This window comes from Schistocerca nitens, chromosome 1 (assembly GCF_023898315.1).
Source record: "Schistocerca nitens isolate TAMUIC-IGC-003100 chromosome 1, iqSchNite1.1, whole genome shotgun sequence".
NCBI classification, from domain to species: domain Eukaryota; kingdom Metazoa; phylum Arthropoda; class Insecta; order Orthoptera; family Acrididae; genus Schistocerca; species Schistocerca nitens.
In genome coordinates, this window is record NC_064614.1 from 1,014,569,116 (window position 1) to 1,014,589,735 (window position 20,620).

At 41.8% G+C, this 20,620-nt stretch overlaps 1 protein-coding gene across 2 annotated transcripts in view; it reads left to right on the forward strand.

Moving 5' to 3' along the window:
• Positions 1 to 20,620, forward strand: part of LOC126196086 (ATP-binding cassette sub-family C member 10) — a 369,743-nt gene that overhangs the window by 57,300 nt on the left and 291,823 nt on the right. For both annotated transcript variants that reach the window (XM_049934541.1, XM_049934540.1), the window contains exon 2: positions 1,193 to 1,819. In XM_049934541.1, coding sequence (XP_049790498.1) covers positions 1,219 to 1,819 — 601 coding nt within the window. In that variant the 5' untranslated portion in view covers positions 1,193 to 1,218. The remainder of the gene's footprint in view (positions 1 to 1,192; positions 1,820 to 20,620) is intronic.

Consider the following 20,620-nt stretch of genomic DNA (forward strand, 5'->3'; position numbering starts at 1 on the left):
CTGTGTGTTAATGGTGATCCTCTAATAAATAATTGGTTTAAATGAATGTGCTAATGAGAAGTCCTCCTTGGTCGAGTGTGAATAATGGAAGGAGTAAATGGAACAACTCATTGTATAGTTTTCAGTCTTGTTTGTGAGCGTATGAAACACTCAATGCCTCAACCACACAGTGAGCTATTGTCATTACTCGTGCCATTAATTAATTAAACTGAACTATTTCTGGCTATTGTATTCTCCATAAATACTTATTTATATCTTGTATTGAACATATATTTCATTGGTTTCCAAGTAATATTTTCATTATATTGAACATATTTCAGTGAAAATAATCAATTTTGAATTTTTGAAAATACAATGTAACTGGATAGATAAAAATATCTATTCACCAAGCGAAGGCAGGAGAAAACACACATGCAAAGGTTAAGGAAATCTGCAAGCTTTCCGAGTCAGTGGCTCCTTCTTCTAGCAGAAGGGTTGAAGTGGAAAGAAGAGGGATGAAGGAAAAGAACTGCTGAGGTTTAGGAAATGGGGATAGTTTGAAAAAGTTGTCCAGAGCCCAGGATCAAGGAAGACTTATCAGCCTGGATGAGAGGAAAGACACTTGGGGACTGCACTGGATGAGATCTGAAAACCTGAGAGCTCAGAGGTGGAAGACAGGGTAATAAACAAGACATAGATTACTGACAAAACATTGTGCAAGGGTCAAGAACAGTGGAAAGCTAAGTGCTGGATGTGGGGGGCAGGAAAAATAGACAGGTCACATAATAAAAGGCATAGAAAACTAAAAGGGAGAGAAGAAAGGAAAAGTTCCTGAGAAGAAATGCTGAGACTGAAGAAATCAACATAAATTAAAGCGAGGTGCATGATGAGAACCAAGGACTTATAATTTTGTATATCTTTTATTCTTTCTGATGCAGCGGAAGGAGCCACTGCCACTCAATTACTAGCAAATTTCCTTAATCTTCATATATGTGTGTCTTCCTCTGCTTGGTAAGTAGATTTTTTTATCTATCCAGTTACATTGAACATAAATTTTAATCTCATATGTTACCTGTCATTGCACTTACTAATATATTTTCAAATATCGTGTAATGACCTTACAAAAAGGATGTGTAAACTTCTAATTTCTCCCTCTGATTTTTACTAATGATCTTGCAGAAAATAGTTTTTAAGCTGCAGTTTTTCTTTGCAGTGGGAAATTCAAACAGACTCCTAGACATGACTCATGATGGTGAAATCTGGCTGTCCATGTGTGGGTCAGAAGATTCAAGCTTTTGGAACCCCAAGATGCATGATGTTGGCCGTTGCTTCCAGGCAGTTATGTTGCAAACACCTACATTGGCTGTACTTGCCACTGTTTCTGCCTATCAGTGGGGGAAGTCTAGAGGTCTACAGACTTGGACTGGAGCTGGTGCAGCTGCACGTGTGCCAGCTTCGTTGCTTCTTGCACTCTTAGGCCCATCGCGGCTGCTGGCAGCACGCATTCGCCAGCCTCAGCCATTGTCAGAGCTGTTAGCAGCGGGCACTGGTTTGGTTGCTTGGGCTGCTCATGCTGGCTGCGCTGCAGCTGGTCCTCCTAATGCACTTGTTCTTACACCTATTGTTGCCCAGCTTATCCTGGTTATAATGTCTACACGATCTTCAGTATTATCTGATGATGGTCGCTTAGTATGGGATGTTGCAACACTGATTTCATTGTCTGTATATATCCTGTCATTAATATTATATTTCAGACGGTATCGTCATCATCCTCGAAGACAGTCCTGCAGGCATTGTCAAGTTCCTGAGAGTGAAGCCAGTGAAAGAACGCCATTGACAGGTCAGAAAACATTAAGACAGAGGATGTGCAATATGCTTGTCTATGTATCTTTTTTTGGGGGGAGAGAGAGAGAGAGAGAGAGAGAGAGGGAGAGGGAGGAAGGGGGGGGGGGTTTATGAGACAGAGAAAGAGAGAGGTGTTTGAGTATCTGTTTCATTCATATGCACCATTGTTTTGTATATTACCCATAGGGAAATAGCAAACTAATATTTTGCAAGTGGTATGATGCTTTTCATTACTTTCATCCCTTTTTGCCCCCTCTCAAATTTCAGAGTATTTCTACAGAAGTAAGAAATTCAATGGGAGCTGCATTTATGGAATGACACTGTTTCCACATAATCTCAGTTTGGAATTGCTTGGGAAATAATTTGTAGCAAATGTTAGAAAGTAGTAGCAGTAATACTAATCATTATTGTAAATGGAGGAAAATCAGTAGCCTACTGTTGATACTGAAAGTGATAAGGGCTGACAGATTGGATTGGTGAAGCATTCTAGAAATGCTGGATCACAGTCATCATGGTACATTCTATTTGAAAGCATTGTCTGAGCCTAGCTGAGCTGTAAGTTTTTTTTACATATACCGCTAATATAATGAAAGAAATTATGAAATTGTGATCTAATTTGATGCTGCTTAATAAACCACATGTAAGTATATTTAGTAAATTACCATTCTTGTAGGTAGGGATACGTCATGATATTATTCATAGTAGTGTAATATGATACAGTAATGTAACTATTGCATTGGGAAAGCCAGCTGCTAGATCATGTACATGTACATATATACACCCTCTGTCCAGAAAGTTCTCTGAAAGTGTCTTTATTGCAAATGGATTGTTGACTTACCTGAAACACCAATTACTGTCTTTCGAAGTAATCCCTATTCATTCAGGGAATGGCTGTACAAGTCGTGGATACTCCTGGCATAAGTGCCTTTAGGGATAGCCATCAGCTTGTTTGTAACATGACACTGGATATCTGCCCCTCAGGCATGATTTCAGTTTGGGAAACAAGCAAATGTCCAGGGGACACAGGTCTGGGGAGTAGGATGGGTAATTGAATGGTACAACTCTCCTGTTGTTCAGGAACTGCTGCACCTGAAAGACAGTATGTGGCTGGGCATTATCATGCAGTAGCATCCACTTGCATTGTTTTGTATGCTGGGGGTGTACACGCTTAATATGTAGCACTAGGCATTCAGTATTGCCATGTATGTAGTGGCATTTAATGTGAAGTCCTCAGGGAGGAATTCTATGTGCACAAGGCTCTCAGAGTCAAAGAACACTGTTAGCATTGTCTTGATGCCAGATCTCTCTTTGTGCAACCTTGGACCCTGACATCCATACTTTGATTCTTCAGGGTCGTACTTCAAGCACCAGGTCTCACTTTCCTTGACGTCTTTTTCCATAAATCTGGATCTTGCTCTGCCATTTCAAAGAGGTCTCCTCAGACATTAAGTGAAGTTGCATTTGTTCTGGTTTGAAAGTGTGGGGCACGAGTTGAGAACAAAGGTTGCATTTATCCACATTCTGGGTCACTATGAGATGGGATGTCACATAACGAATTGCCATTTCCTGTGTTAGCACTTGCACTGTTCATACTTTCTTTACATTTTCTGGAGCACAGTTTCAGGCCAGGCAATTTATGGTGTGTCCTCTGACGTGTCCACTGAAGGCAGTGCAAGGAAAACATCCAGGTATAAAATGAATATGAACTTTATTGTGATACAAACAAACAATCTTCGCTGACATGAATTAGTTTGAAAACAATTCACTTCTTGAATATTGAAAGCACAACAATAATATCTGAAAGGCTGATGCACTGAAAATTTCAGAGTAAATTGAAAATTCCAAAATAAAATGTTCACATCCTACACATGGCACAGTCAAAGTCTAGAAGGGACATGCAAAAGTTAAAATCCTGAGAATACGAGGAAAAGGTAGAGTGCAGAAGGGATACACAAAAGTTGAGTCTGGCGTATCGCTGATTAGAAAACAAAAACAAATATTACAAAGTCTAATTGCTGATAATTGTGTTGAAAGCCACAACTCTTTGGTGCAGATGCCACGAAGGGATAGGTCCGTTGCTGGCAGCTCATGAAGGAAGATTGATGTGGATGGCCTCATCGTGGTAGTGGTGGCTCCACAGTGAGATCTGGATTGTAGAAATGCTTTCATAATTGGCGCCTCACTCAGAAAAACTCACTCAGTGTGAAGTGGTGGAGCATAGTCTGGGTGCTGACCTAAATACTGCCCAGTGCCAGGGTACTGGAGGCACTACTTTCGGTCATGTGGCCCACTAAAAAGAAAAGGTCCAACAGACCAGTCACCTCTAGTAGAACTATGGCTACTGTCTGGTGGTTGGGTCTAGCATAGCCATTTGTTGTCTGTCTTCTGAAGACCTGTCCCATGTAAGGTCTTTACCAGCGTTACCTATCTGTGTTACTAACTGCTGGCTGAGTAAGCACAAGGCCTCTACACAGCGTAGTTCCCTCAGCTCCCCTCTCCCACCAAAGAGGAGGTGACCTAGTAGCACATCTCGACATCCCTGGAAGGGTCTGGGCTCCTGCTGGTGGCTGGTGTGGTTGGGGAAGAAAGGTCCCCATTCATTGGCATTGGCATTTGTGTGGCTTGTGGAGCAGCTGAGGGCTCTGCCACTGAGGCCACAGCTGGAGCTGAGACAGGCCGGTGGTGCCCAGGATGGGCATTGTGGAGGACACTGCCTATGGAACAAAAGAGAATGGTAGACTATTGCACACAGGTGAGGCTGCAATTGGTTAATGTGCTTATGGCATACTGTGCCATCTTGAAGGGTCACCTTTGCCATAGCACAGCATAGAAGATTGAAAACGACCACAGGAAACCAATGCTGGTGGTCTTTGGTCAAGAAAAGGTCCCACATGAGATCTTGTAGAGAGAAACAGTGGTGACTTGACCACCAAAAGGAGGGGTGGGTGCTGGTGGAATGGATGACAGATAATTACAACCAATATGGTCAGCCATAGAGTTTTCCTGCCGAGGTTGACCCATCCTGGAGAGCGAAATTGACCCATCCTGGAGAGCGAAATGATAAGAAGCCATGGGATTTAAAGGTATGGACGTGGTAGTTGTGTGTGAGGTATAAGGAAAGCCACTGTCAGCATCTATATTGGTTAACCAAGAGTACCCTAGGAAGGGTCCCTGAAATCCAGGTGTAGCTGGGACCAGGTGCCATAAGTGTCTGGCCCAGAAAAAAACAACATGGGGAATGGGGGAGGGGGAGGGGGGGCGGGCAGCTTGCTTACTCTGACAGGTAATGTAGGAGGTAACCATGTGGGTGATTCATGCCCTACCAGTAGACATGTTGGCAGGCCAGGCACTTGGTGAGCAGAACATTCCAGTGTTCGATGTTCAAGAAAGACAAGCTGCACTGCTGTAGGGCCGCTAGGATCACGACCCTGGTGTGGTTGCTGTCCCCCTAGAGCAGAGAAGAGCAGAGACACACAGTTGAGGGTGGAGAGTTTGTTGTGGTGATACCAGTATGCCTGAATCTCCAGGTCTCACCAGGAGTGTTGAACAGATTGAGACCCAAGAGATCGATGGCTCGAGGAATGTCGACGACAAAAATCCTGGCTATGAGGGTGGTCGAATTGTACTGAACTTTGGCTGTAAATTGTTTGTTGACTTTAATTATATCATTGATATAACTATACAATAGAGTGTCAGAAGGTTGAAGGGAAGGGGTCTCCATGCAATAATAAGATTGCCAATCTGTGATAGTTGCAGAGGACCTTGTGCCTATGTGCAGCTCAATGAGCACATTGTCGATTGCTACTGTGGACAATAGAGATTCTTCTGAGTGGAGAAACACAGATTGGATGTAGGAAATATCTGGGATCATGTCTGACCTGTCAGCTCTCATCCACATCCGAGGGATCCATATGTGCGCAGTCGACATTCACTTTGAGCATTGCTTGGCACACTCCAGCTCTGTGTCGGATTTCCTGCAAGAGGTACACTTTGCATGGTGGTACTGGCACTGGTGTGTCTGTTGACTTATAAAACACTGGCTGCAGGAAGGCAGTTGTTGAATATGGCTTCTGCATCTGGACGCTGAATCTTTACTTACATCGTATGAATCCAACACGGGTGCGAGATGTTACTGGAACTAAGGGTGGTTGGTCAGGCGGCAAACACCTGTGATGGCTGATGATATGAGAGACTGTTCAAAAGCTCTAATAATGGGGTACATGTTTCTAAGGAAAGATTCTTCAATTTAAGGAGATCTGCATGTAGTCCTTCATCGGTGGCATGTACAAGAATTGTGTCTTGGACCAAGGAAGCTGTGTATGATTGGGTACACTAAGATTCACTACAATGGAAGAGGCAGTCATGAGGTAAATCCTGGAGGCGGACTGTGCGTTCTCTGTAAGGCAGTCTGGAGTCAAAGCATTCTAACAAACTTGACTTCAACCTTCCGTAGGGCAGAGCATGGGATTCCACCTCCGGGTTAAGTTGTTGGATAACATGGTAAATGCTGGGCCTGAATATGCTAGAAAGAATGTATGCTGTTTGTATCACCTATGATGCCATGATATAAGAAGTGCTGTTCATGCGTGTGACGCAGTTTGCCCATGGCATGACCTTCCTGTTGAACTGCTAGGACAACAGGGGCCTACCTGGAAGCCCTTGACCATGGTGTCGATCTGGGAGAGGTAGTTGGAGAGCTCTGGAGGTGACATGGAGATGGTTGCCATCTGCTCAATGAGCAGTTTGTGATTGCACTACATGTGTTGGAGCAGTAACAACAGAGACATGAACTGGTTCCGTTATGTGGAAGCAACATGACAGTAAGTGTACTTGAAAGTATAAGAACTCTCTCCAAAACAGTGAATGATGTCATACGGCTCACGGCAGTGAGAGTTCACCAGCACCAAATTCCTGCACCAGATAGGTCAGGATATGTCCAAAAAAGTTTCAGTGTGATGGTGCTGATAGTCTAGCTGGTCACCAACTGGTGTGTCTGCTGAAGGCAGCACAAGAAAAATACCCAGGTATAAAATGAATATGAAGTTTATTGTAATACACATAAACAACCTTCTCTGAAGGGAGTCATTTTGCTACACAAAAACTGAAAACAAGTCACTTCTTCAGTATTGAATGAACAATAATAATTCTGAAAGGCTGATGGGCTGAAATTGTCACAGTAAGTTGTAAGCTCCAAAATACAATGTCCATACATTACATTGGAGTATCACCAATCAAAGAGAAATATACCAATGTCCAGTTGCTGGTCACAGCTGGTAACTCTGGGAGGCCAAGGTCAATGTGGACAGTCTCTTCTTGGAAGTGTTGGCTCTAGAGTGAGATCCTGATTGTTGGAATGTTTTTGCAATTGGCATTGGGCACAGGAAAACTCACTAAGAGTGAACATTTTGAGGGTAGCTAGGGCAGTGACCTTAATACTGCCTGGCATTGGGATACTGCATTTACCATTTTCAGTTGTGTGGTCCGCAGAGGAGAGAAGGTCCATGGCCCAGTGACCTTGGCAGCACTTTGGTTGCCACCTGGTTATCAGATGAAGTGCGGCCATCCCTTGTCTGTCGTCCATAGAGCTGTCTCCTATTACATCCGTGCCTAAAAAACACATCTGTGTTGTTTATTACTGGCTGAATAGATGGAAGGCCTTGACCGTGCGTCTTACATGGGTCCCACCTTTTGTAGAGTGTTTAAACCACTCATAAACACACTTTGAGATGACAGCATGTTCCTTGTAAACTGTTGTCAGCATTTCACAAGTCTCTTTCGCTTATTTCCAAGTTTGAATCTGAACAGCACATTTGTTTACTGAACAGTTTTGGGTTTCGATCACTTGCAGTACACCTTCACTCTACAGTGTGTTGTTTACACATGAGAAGCACACTCACAGCCCAGCCACTTGGTAACTTGTTCGGACGTGTCTTTACCTGACTTGTGTGGTTTGTGGTGGTGCACTTTCATGACCATCAGCATTATATTTGTCACTGGACTTTCTGGACAAATACTGAACTTTGTATGACACTGCATAGTGCCTGGTGGAGGGCACTTCATACCATTATTAGAAATTTCCTGTTCTCTTCCTTTAGTGTATGGAGTGAGGGGGAAAATACTGCCCTAATTTCGTTGGCTAGTTCAGTGGTCGAGTTATTGTTGTTAGTATTTAAGAGGCTAAAAACTCACTTGTCTTTTGGATAATTCATAAGCGATGAGACTTACATCGTAGCGCACTCTCTCCCCCTCTCTCTCTGTCTCTAACAACAGAAGACTAGTGCAAAATGTATTGTGTAGCTGTAGGATGAAAGTGAGCTGCCGACCACCATACTGTTCTAATGCAAGCAAGTAACTTCCTTCTCTTCTAGAAGCAGTGTACGGTAGGACACTGGAGAAGTGAAGTGGTCCTAGTGATTGGGAAAAGTGATTCCTTTTTTCAAGAAGGTTCTTTGAACAGCTGCACAAAATTATAGACCTATATCTATCAGTCTGTTGTTGAATTTTGGAACGTGTTTTATGTTTGCGTATTATGCCATTTCTGGAGATTGGTAATCTCCTCTAAAGCAATCAATGAGAGTTCCAAAAACAATGATTGTTTTAAACCCAGCGCACTTTGTTTGTCCATGAGACCCAGAAAGCAGTACATATGGGTTCCAAAGTTTATGCCATGTTGCTTGATTTACGGAAGACCTTTGAAACAGTCCTGCACTGCTACCTAATGGCCAAAATAAGAGCATAAGGAATATCAGACAAGCTGTGTGATTGGGTTAGAGAGTTTCTAGTAAACAAAACATAGCATGTCACTCTCAATGGAGAGAAATCGTCATACATAAAGTAACTTTGTAAGTATCACAAGGGTTGTTGTTAGGACCATTACTTATTACAATATACATGAATGATGTGGTGGGTAGTGTCAGAAGTTCCATGAGGCCTTTTGTGAGTGGTGGTGTTATGTCCAGAGAAGTTGCAATGCTAGAAAATTGTACCAAAATGTAGGAAGGCCTGCAGAGGTTCAACCCTCCATGCAGGGATTGGCAGTTGATCCTCAGCATTAACAAATGTAACATACTGGGCATAAATAGGCTGAAATATCCAGTGTTTTTTGATTATATGATTGCAGAATAATCACTGGAAGCAGACACATCCATAAAATATATAGGAGTATGTGACAAATTGATTTTAAAGTGGAATGACCACATAAAGCTAATCATGGATAAAACAGATGACAGACTAAAAATCATTGAAAGAATCCTCAGGAAGTGTAGTTCACCCACAAAAGAGGTATCTTGCAAAACCCTCACTCAACCAATAATTGGATATTGCTTGTCAATCTAGAATCCATACCAAGAGCAGTGCATTTCATTACAGGTTTATTTAGTAAGTGTGAAAGAGTCACAGAGATGTTCCACCAAATCCACTGGCAGACTCTACAAGAGAGGCATTCTGTATTAGAGTGTACAGTGTGGTTTAATGTTAAAATTCTGTGAGTATACATACATTATACATTGCTTCTACATATGGATATCTCAAGAAAAGACTATGAATTTAAAGTTAAGATTCAGGATCATGTGGAGACCTAGCACAATTCTTTCTTCCTGCGAACTATTCACAGCTGCAACAGGAAAAGGAAAAATCGATTGTGGTATACAAATTTAACCTCTCACACGCATTGTAGGGTTGGTTACTTGTGGAGTATAGGTGTAGATACAGCTGTAGAAATAAAGTGATTTGGTGGAAGTATGGTGGTTGAAGGTGTCAATAGTAGGGAGCATTGCTGGCTATTTATGTGTAAGTTCTGAACTAGATTCCACTGGAATGGAGTCCACTGAAAGTTGGGGGATCAGCTAAGAAGCTGCGTTTATAAATAAGGAGCAAATGTGACACAAAATATGTCCAAGTGGTGTGAAACAGAAAGACCTGCAACAGGCTGGGAACCACACAACATTATTTTCATGGCTTCTACTTGTTTTATAAAGGGGAGGCAACAGAATGGTGTGGAGTCTTTCTCAAATACTGGTTCTTTATATTTATCCAACAAGGCTGCATGAGAGTAATGTTGTATTTTGTCCAGTGATTCACATTTAACTTCTCTTAGCATCCCTGTTAAATTTTTCACGGGGCTGCTGACCTGCTACAATTCTAATAGTGCTTTCCTGAATTTATTCAAAGTTTTTTGCCATGCTTACTTGATAACGACTCCATGCGCTAAAGCAGAACTGTACTACTTGAATCTAAGTCTTCCACTCGCCTTTTGTACTTCTGATTTCATGTGTGTGCTCTATCATATTAATTTATAGTTTTACCTCTGCATATTTAAATGATAAAAGTTTGCCACTGATCTTCTAATTGTGTGGAAACTGGTGCTTTTTCTTCATTATGGACCTTGTCTTGTGTTTATTCACATTTAAAGAGACCTGACATTAAGTACACCAAGTAGATATCTGTCTAAGTAGCTCTGCATTTCTTACAACAATCCATGGTGATACTTCTTTAAACATAAAAATCAGTATCTGTGGCTGCTGCCACCCTTCATTTCGCAAAGAATTTCACATTTTCAGATGCCACACAATTAGAAGATCAGTGGCAAACTTCTGGATCCTGTTGTAATATTTAAATATACAGGAATAATACTAAAAACAAGTATGAAATGGGATACACATATGAAATCAGTAATAGAGAAGGTTAGTGGAAGACTTAGATTCAAGTAGTAGAGTACCGCTTCAATGCTTGGAGTCAGTATCAAGATAAGAGCACTTATTCACTTGTGGCAAACTTTACATACAACCCTCAAATATTCTATGAACAGTATTCACCAAATACACATGGCATACAGCACAAAGGTGGCTGGAAGTGATATCCTACCACAAAAGTATTTGATGTGGCTTGCTAAGCACACAGTGACTAATCAGCCCTATTACAAGTCAAACCAGGCATGAACAGAAATTTTAGGCAACACCTATTAAGAGATATTTAACAGCAATCCATACTTATTATAAAAATGTTTGTATGTATTATGTATGTGTGTTCCACATCTCCACCTAAACTACTGCACCAATTTCATCCAAGCTTGGAACACATATCACTTGCTGTTTGCTGCAGGGATAAGAACCACCTACCTATCAAAGGGGGAATAACCAGACCTTATTCTTTCAGTGTTTGAGATGAGAGCATTTAGTGACTTGCAGGAAACTTAAACATAATTTGAATCATGTAAAATGAAGTGGGAGAAAGGAAAGGAAAGGGAAGAAACTATTGCTGTCAGCTGAATCGTGGCTTTAATCAGAATCAGTGATGATGAGTGAAAACGTGTGCCAGAATGGGATTGAAACAAAGAATCTCCAGCTTAGTAGGCAGTTGCATGAACCATTATAATCGAACTATGTGCTCATTAAGTGCCTTACAGTTGGGCTGCTACCTGCAGCTAACTTACCCACCTGGCTAACCTCATAGTGCGCTGAATATTTTCTTAAACACACAGTGACAATTCTGTCTATCACTTTGGTTTGATTGATCAGTTTGTAAGTTAATCAGACACTTAAAGTTTCTTGCTTTAAAGCTATCCTGCAGATAAATTATTGGACAAACTCAAGAATTGTTTAAATTGTTCTTCACCTAAGAATTACATCTGTCCAGAAATTTTAATGCCTGCTGCTTTCCTTGTATACATCACTATATTAGCTAAATAAAGAGTAAAATAAGGCACATATTCTTTAGGATAGTTTTGTAGATCAAAGCATCCTATGAAGTCTTTAATAGATGAAAGGAATACACTGACCATGACATAAAATCCAGTACATTGAGATTTACTGTGAACTGCAGAAGGACTTGACTGCTCCATTTTGTTGAATGTGTTTCATGGGAGCTACTTGGTAATTTCATACATGATTTCTTCCTCATACTGAGTGCTTAGTCACAAGTGAACAGGTTGTCCACCTGTAATAAATGACCTGTGCAAACAGTATTATTAAGGCATATTGTCCCTGCCTTTTATAGTAACTACTAAAAGGTTTACTGAAATTTGAAATCACTTCAAATAAACTGAAACAGTTGACTGCAACTGAACTTTCTTTGGAGCAATGATTTTTTTTTTAGAACTTATGGAATGTGCGCTATAGAGTATGAATTGTCTGACTTTCCATGTTTGTATGCGTCAGCACGATAATTATTCTGCAAACAACTTTCGAGGGGATATGTCTGTGTGCTTGAGGAATCTGTGGAAGTTTACCATTACATTTTGTGCTCCTAAACCCAATAAAATTTCCATAGGAAATGTTACAAACAAAGTAATTAAGGTTTTTGAATACTTTTCATTGGTCCAAATACTTGATGGGATTCAGGAATTGACAATTAAGTTTGATTTCATTTCATTAACAAAAGTATGCTATCTTCCTAATTTTTGTGCTTCACGTATTAAATACATAATATAGCATCTGAAAGTTGTGAAGGCATTGGGATTGTTATTTGGAGAGAAGTTTGAAAGTGTTCAAATACCTTTTTCACTTTGTCTATCTGTTATCTATTTCTCATTTTGTACTTTCATATTTCCTGTACAGTTATTGAAGATTCATAACATTTGCATGATAATCTTTGAAAATTGACACAACACATGATGGTATATTGCATTTGATGCATTCATTCCTGCCTTCTTGGCATACTTTGTTTCGAGCATACTGCACATTTGTCTAAAGGCATACCTTTTTTGAGTGTTTTGTTTCTAATAATATTTGAAAAATGTCTCTCAGAAAATAAGTCGTCAGAGTGCCTTCCTCTACCTGCTTTTCTCCATTCCATGGCGTAAGCTTCAACAAGTTCTTGTACCAAAGGCAGATGAAATTGTGTATGTGCAAATCATGAACATTAAAAACAGTATGTGGAGAAAAAGTTTCATGTGCCATTTCACAGTCATCCACACTGGTTTTACTAACCTCAGCAACATGTCAGTATGGTCAGCTGTCACCATACCTAAGTTATAATCTACAATATGTTGCTCTTTCTTGAGTCTTTCACCAGTCTTTTTGTCATTTCTGTTTGAAACATTTTTATGGTATTACATATGGTCAAGATACACACTTTCATTGCACCACTTTATGTCAAGCATTATATCAGAGGACACAAGCTGGGTAGTCAGTACACTTGAAAGTGGCCTGAAGATTCTGTACAGAAATATCATGGAAGCAAATTACTGACATATGGCAATTTGCCTGAAATTTCATGGAACAAACTGGATTTCTCTTCATTTCCATTTGTTCTGTAACTGTCGGATGTTGGGCCTGTATCTACAAACAATACTACTTGCAGCTGTTCGAGTGTTATGAAGCCAGAGGATAAGGTCATGGCTCTAATACCAATTGTTGGAATAAAGTGGGTGTCCTGGTCCAAATACTGCATCTTGTGTGCCACCACTATATTGACAGTTTTCTCCAAATTGGCGAAGCCAGTTTCCTCACAGCACAAATGTTTTTATTTTAAATCTACTCCATAGGAACAGACTGTACTGTTTCAAAGATAATTAATTGTCTTCTGAACAAAAGTAGGCTTTTGTTGATGCAGAGATTTTGATAGTGATGAAATGGCTGTAGAATATTGTATGAAATTTATCATAAGCATTTCTAATTTTGAATAACTTGCCTCCTTTGTTATTGCTGTATCTTGCTAATTACTTCATGTGAGTGTGAGTATAAGTGCACTGAGTTTAGTATCACTGTGTGTGTGTCTTTAAATCAACTGCCAACTTTATCAGCACAGGTCAGTCAGTAGAGGCATCTGTGGGAAGCGTGCACATCACACGGTCTCTGCTGCACTGTCCACTGGCGACTCACACCTATATACGCACAGAATAGTGCTGACTCACTACCACTATGTTTTTTAGTTTGTACTGCTTACATTGGTTGTTCTGTGTATCACATATGTTGCATCTTCTGTATGATTCTTTTGTCTTGTTACATGTGGAGTCACAAGAGGCTTATTTTTTTTATTGTGCAGTGGCTTATGAATAAAGCCATATTTGTGTTACTTGGATCAGTTTCATTTATTACTTGGTTACTGCATGATTGGTGATGACGTTGGAGTGGTTTCCGGGTCTGCAGTCTTTAAATGTGGTTTGATCAGATTTAGTCATTATGGATGCCATGCTAATGGTTCTAATTGAACAGCTTACTTCAGCGGTGACCACTTTATGAGCTTTCATAAACAAACAGGGTATCATTCCACATGTCTATCCACCTACTTTCCCTCCGTGTGATTATTCAACTAAGGATTGGGAAGCCTACGAAAAAAAGACTCAGCATTTTTTGGCTTTTGGTGTGAAAGACTCGAATTTGTGCAAAGCCTTGTTCCTCTTGTGGATGCTACCTACAGTGTACCAAGTACTGTGTCAGCTTGCATCTTTACAAGAACTGGCAGCTCTTACTTTTGATCACATGTGTAGTTTACTGTCCATCTACCATCGCAAACTAATGCATGTCATAGTGGTGTGAGCTGAATTCTAATGATGTTGGTGTGAGCTGAATTCTAACGATGTTGCAAGAAACCAGATCAGTCATACAGGACCTGAGCAGCCAACTTCACAGCCTTAGCTGTAAGTATCGCTTCATTACTGATGCTCATAATGACTCTAATGTGTGTGATGCAATTATCTGTTTAGCTCCAAACAAGTGCACCAGGAGGCTTTCATCTGGGAAAACACCTGTTGGCAGAAATTTTGCAAATAGTACAATATTTTGAAGTTTCTCAGGCAGTGGGTGACCAAATTGAAGTATGGGGTGATGTGGCCGTAGTATCGCAAGGTGTGCCCATTAGGACAACAGACAGCTCACATGAGGAAGTGGCAGTGGTGGTGGTAAAAATGCGGGCTAAGTGCTGAACAGACCAAGGATGTCCCAAGCAGCTGTGACTGCCACAGCACCAGCCCCAGCATCAGCATTCTCTTATTCTGTGCTGTCTTTTCTCTTTTATCCAGCATGAACATTCAGTGTGCCCTAAGCGCTGAGCTACTTGTCATGCTTGCCAGAAGAAAGGCCACATCACTTTCCTGTGTCGTTTGCTGAAGGTTGCTCAGGATATGGACATGAATGTGAATTTTGCGACTACAATGCTTATAACTTCTCCTAAGTTGTTTATAGAGATCAGTGTTTTTCGCCACTTGCTCCTTATACAGGTTGACACAGGTGCTGCAATGACATTATGGAATTCTCAAACCTATGCGAGTTTAGGCCTGCCGCTATTGACACTGGTCATGTGGAAGCTGGTGATTTATAACAAACAGAACGTTGTGCTGTTGCAACAATTTACAGCATTTTCCTCCTCCAATAAGTCAGTGTTTCCATTAAAGTTTTGGTAATTGTTGATGCCAATGTTGAGAACTTTGTTTGGGATGGACGCATTTCAATTCACCTTGTGTCCTGTCAAGTGCCATATTCTCAATAGGAAACACTGTGTGAGGAGCTTTTGGACTATGCAGTTTTTTGCTCATATTTCTTAGAAATCCATGGCTCGGCCTCATTTTTCTCATGCACTTCATATACCTGTCACCCTGACAGATCAAGTGAAAGCAGAGTTGGGCAGACTTCAATCTCTAGGGGTGGTGCAACCCGTTACGGCTGGTGAATGGTCATCTCTGCTGGTTGTAGTTCAGAAGCCTTCAGAAAAACTGCCTCTGTGGTGACTTCAGTACTACTGTCAATGCATAGTTGATCGTGGATACGTATTCTCTCCCACGTCAAGAGTAACTGTTGGCGAAAATATTGGATGGCCAGTATTTATCTAAAATTGATTTGCCTGAAGCATATCTGCAGGTTCCTGTGGATAAAGAGTCTCATCGAGTTCTGGTTTTTAATATTCCTTTTGCCCTCTCTCAATATTTGCATCTTCCTTTTCATGTGGCCAGTGTCCTTGCTATTTTCCAATGAGTTTTAGAGCAGTTTCTCAGATTGCATTAACTATCTTGATGATGTTATCATGGGCTTCTCCATGGACAATCACTTGAAAAATTTTCAAACTGTGTTTTCTGTCTTACGGTACACAGGCTTACGGCGTAATCTAATGAAATCTCAGTTTTTTCAACCTTCTGTTGTTTATTTGGGGTTCAATGTCTCATGAGATGGGGTTCACCTCCTGCCAGACCACATCTCCACTGTTATGTGTATGCCTCACCCCTTCTCCATGAAGGAGCTACAGGCCTTCGTAGGAAGATGCCTCTTATCACAAATTCTTGCCAGGGAAAGCAACATTGGCCACCTGTTGCATATCTTGTTATGCAAGAATGTACCTTTTTGCTGGAGCTCGGATTGTGAGTGTGCTTTTCAAACGGTGAAATCCAAACTACTCTTGGCCCCTTGTTTAGCTACGTTCTCTCTGGACCAGCACATAGGTTTGGCGACTGACACCTCACAGTATGCCTTCGGTGTGTTCCTAGCACACTGATACGTCGATAGATCTGAATGACCTGTTGCTTTTCATCTCTAAATCTCTCAGTTCAGTCCAGCATTGTTACTCTCAAGTGGGAAAGAGGCTTTTGCCTTAGTCTATGCTCTCTAGAAATTTCATTTTTTTTATATGACTCCAAGTTTCACCTTATTACTGCCCATAAACCAGTTTCCTTGTTTAACCCTGACACTTCTTTGCCTGATAAGGCAGCACACCACTTAAATGGTGGGCACTCTTCTTGTTCCTCAACAATTATGAAATCCACTTTTGACATACATAAAACATGCCAGGATGCCTTATCCTGTCTGTCTGTGGATCCTGATCATAACTTTGACTGTGACGAATTGCTTTGCTTCCATCTTGATACTGAAATGCAAGCTGTGGTCGAGGGTTCCCAGTTACGACCATGCACATAACAGCTGCCCCTTCCACCAACCTAGTTCTCTGCCAAGTGGTTTGTTTTGTTAAATAGGGCTGGCCAGATAAACCATTGAGTCAGGTTTTGGGCGCCCTGCAAAACTATTTTTCCTTATGGTATTGCCTCTGTGTTTTGGACGGTGTTTTGCAGTTGTCCACTGAAGACCTCTCTCCCAGAGTTGTCATTCATGCCGCGTTATGGCACAAGATTCTACACCTTCTCCATCAGGGCCATTGGAGAGTTTTGCGCACTAAACTGTCAGATAGGAGACATCTTTCTTTGGCCATGGTTTGATAGCGAAATTGTCCATTTTGTTGCGGCTTGTTAGCAGTGTGCCTGACAACAGGTGGCTCCTGCTGGCCCACTCCACGCCAGCCATTGGTATTCATTCATATAGACCTTGCAGATCCCTTCTCTAAATCCTATTGTTTCTTGGTTGTGGATGCATTTTCCCGATTCCCTTACATTCTCCAGTATGAATTGACATTGGCTGAGGTAACAATCCTTGTACCTTAGTTTCTGATAATGGACCGCAGTTCGTTCCTCACATCTTTCAACTTTCTTGTTCCCATCACAGCAATTCTCATGTTCTGGCTCTGCCATTTCACCCTCAACAAATGGCAAGGTGGAACAACTAGTGCATACATTCAAGTCCCAAATGAAAAAAATTTGTTGTGGATGCTTTGCCGGATGACGCTCTTCTCCATTTTCTGAGCACCTATCAATTCATGCCTATGGGAGGGCAGAGCATGGCTGATTTCTTCATGGCTAGCAGCCACACATGCTCCTCCAACTTCTGCAGCCTGTGCTATACCTGCTTAGGTCCAGTCTGGCCTCTTTGCACTGGGATTGCCAGTGTGGACACAAGGGTTTGGTCTCTGGTCCAAGTGGATACCGGCCAGTGTTGTCCGCCACAAGGGGCACCGTCTTTGTGATGTCCATTTGACCAGTGGGCCTGTGGCATGGCACTTTGGTTAGGTGCGCACCCGCTTGCTGCTGGAAGCTACTGGTTTGCAGGTGCAGCCCCTGGCACCACAACTTTCCCTGCCACCTTCTGCCTTGAGCCCATCATCATCTGCTGTGGAGGTGCCCCTGTCCCATTGGCTGCCTCCTCCACATGCAGTGTCCAGGTGTTCCAGCTCCCCAGCACCAGGTGCCAGTCTGCCTCTGGCATAGAGTCTGTTGCCACGGCCTGCTGTTCTGGTCAGGTCACCTCCACTGGTCCCCTTGCCATTGTTGCCTCAGCTATCATCTTTGATGAGTCCAGCCCCCCCCCCCCCCTGTCCACACTGGGCCCTGCCTGCTGATGATGATGCAGAGATGTAGAGATGTCAATGGCACACTCCTCCCTGGTGCTGTCATCAGGTGCCACATGTGCTCACCACCCTTGTGCATGCCTGTATCTTCGCTTGTTCTCATCCTGTGCTCCAGTGCCCACTCGGCACTTTGTCCTGCTCCCGCTGTCGGTACCAACTAGGACCACTCCACATCAAATGTATGTGTCTCTCTTCGGGCCACCGGCATCTCCATTGTCTGGTTACCCTCTTTGCATAATGGATAGATGTGCTGTATACTATAACTGATGCATGTGAATGTGAGTGCGTGGAATGTAGTGCCTCCACTCATGTATACTCAAATTAACCGCCATCTTTATCAGCGTGGACCAGCCATTAGAGCCATCTCTGTGCAGCAAGCACATGGCATTGTCTCTGCTGCACCGTCTACTAGTGACTTACACTTGTATATGCATAGAACAGCTTTGTTGCCCCTTCTGTATGATTCTTTTGTCTGGTTGTGTGTGGAGTCATGAAAGCCTTATTCTGTTATTGTTCAGAGACCTATTAAGAAAGCCATATTTGTGTTACTCAGATTGATTTCGTGTATTACTTGGCTTCTACAGTTATTGGCAGTGTTGTCACAAAAGTGAAGCGTTCTCTCTAAATTAATGAAGTCTGTGGATACATTTTCAGTGAAAGAGTGTGTCTCTGGGCCAGTAGTCACTAATTTTCAGTTTTTCTACACAGTCTATAAGCTGACAAAAAACTACGAATAGATACAGTTCCTTAAATCCATTTCTTTCATCGTTGAGAGTCAAGAATGCACTATTTCTGGTGTTTGCATTGGTGTATAAATAAAATCTCAGCTCAGAGTTATTACTTTGAGATTCTGTTGAAGAATCATCACTTTCATCACACTTAGAATTCATCCTCAATTGCTTCTATTGAGCATCACCAAGTTTCTTCCTCGCTACAACTGTAACAGCTTGCTGTTTTCTTTTCAAATGAATTTCACAGATCTTGCCGAGAAAGGTACCATAATTATATGTACTAGTAAATTGAAGGTGGAGTGGGGGAGAAAGGTAAGGGAAAGGAGGGAATGCTAGAATGCTACCCTAATACACTTTTGTGTCCTGAAGCTGAATTGTCATATGTATCCTCAAATGGGTGTAAGTCAAATTTTTTCCAGTCAGACATGTGGCTAAAGCACACTCCTTTTCCCAAGTATTTTGCTCTATTTTCTGATGCTTCAGATTCTGAAGATTCTCTTGTAGAAATAAGTGGACATGTTGTACCAGCTGATTTAAACAGCTAAGGGCTATTACTTTGAGATTCTGTTGAAGAGTCATCACTATCATTGCAGTTATAGAGTTCATCCTCACTGTTGCTTCTATTGAGAAATGCCAATTTTTCTTCCTCACTACAACCAAAACAGTTTACCATTTTCTTTTCCAACAAGAATCTTCATCAAGTGACAGTAATTCATAAGAAATATGAAAACAGCAACAGAAGACTATAGCAGCAAACACACACAGATACTTCAAATGAGCAGGATTAATTTTAAACAGTCACCCGAGCTTAGCACAGAAATGGCCCTATGCATTAACAAGTACAGAGCGCACAGGTACCTGAACAGTAGCACACCTTAACATCACATCTGAAGCTCATAGAAATTGGCATGGGAATGCATGTAAACATGTGGCAAAAGGAGCAGTGTTGCGTTTAATGTATTTAGAGCAGTCAAAGAGCTACAAAGCTTTTCTAGCTATGGGCATAGCATCTGCAATGGGAAGCAGGAATTTTCCATATGTGGCAGAAACCTTGACAAAGTGTTTACAGATAGATATCTTGATCGGTGTGTTGAGAAACTGTCTGTGCCATTTCTTCTGTTGGCTTGAACAGCATTCCTTGTTGGGATGACAAGGAACTAGCTGCATACTTACATGAGTGGCCACCACCAATTTGCGGCTAACCACATACTTCGCGTCCTTCTTGCTGAGCATGCTTGTCATCTCAGCACCTATGACTTTAAATGCTTTAGTACACATCAGCATTTGAATTTTCTCTCACAGCATCAGTTTCTCTGATTTTCACACATGGGAACTGCCCATCCAACATATTCTCTTCTATTGCCACAATCCACGTGGACCCTCTGCACTCTTTTACCTTTACTTTCACCCTCTTCCCTCCTTTCACTTTCCACATACTCCTCTACTGTCCAGACCTTGTGTCACCTTTCGCCCGTATTTCACCACCCCTCCCTCCTCCCTCTCTGTCTCTGTCTCTTCCCCCCTTCTTCTCCTTCCCTCCTCACTCCCTATCTCCTCTTCCTGACTCTTTGTCTTTGTCTGTTCTGTGGTTGCCATCTTTTTCAGTTCACATTTTGTTGCTGAAATATCAACAATGTGGAAAAGACAAATTGCTACTTACCTTAAAGAAGACACATCACATTGCAGAGAAGCACAATTAAAAGACAGTTATATAAACCTTCTGGTCACAGCCTTCATCAGTAAAAGAGAGACACACACCATTCACACATGCACTAGCAAGCACACTTCATGCACTCATGACCACCATCTCCAGCATCTCGGGTCGGAATGCAACTATCACATGGGATGCAAGCAGTAATCTGGAAAGGGAAGGGAGGGGGAAGGGGAAGGGATGGTGTACAGGTGGG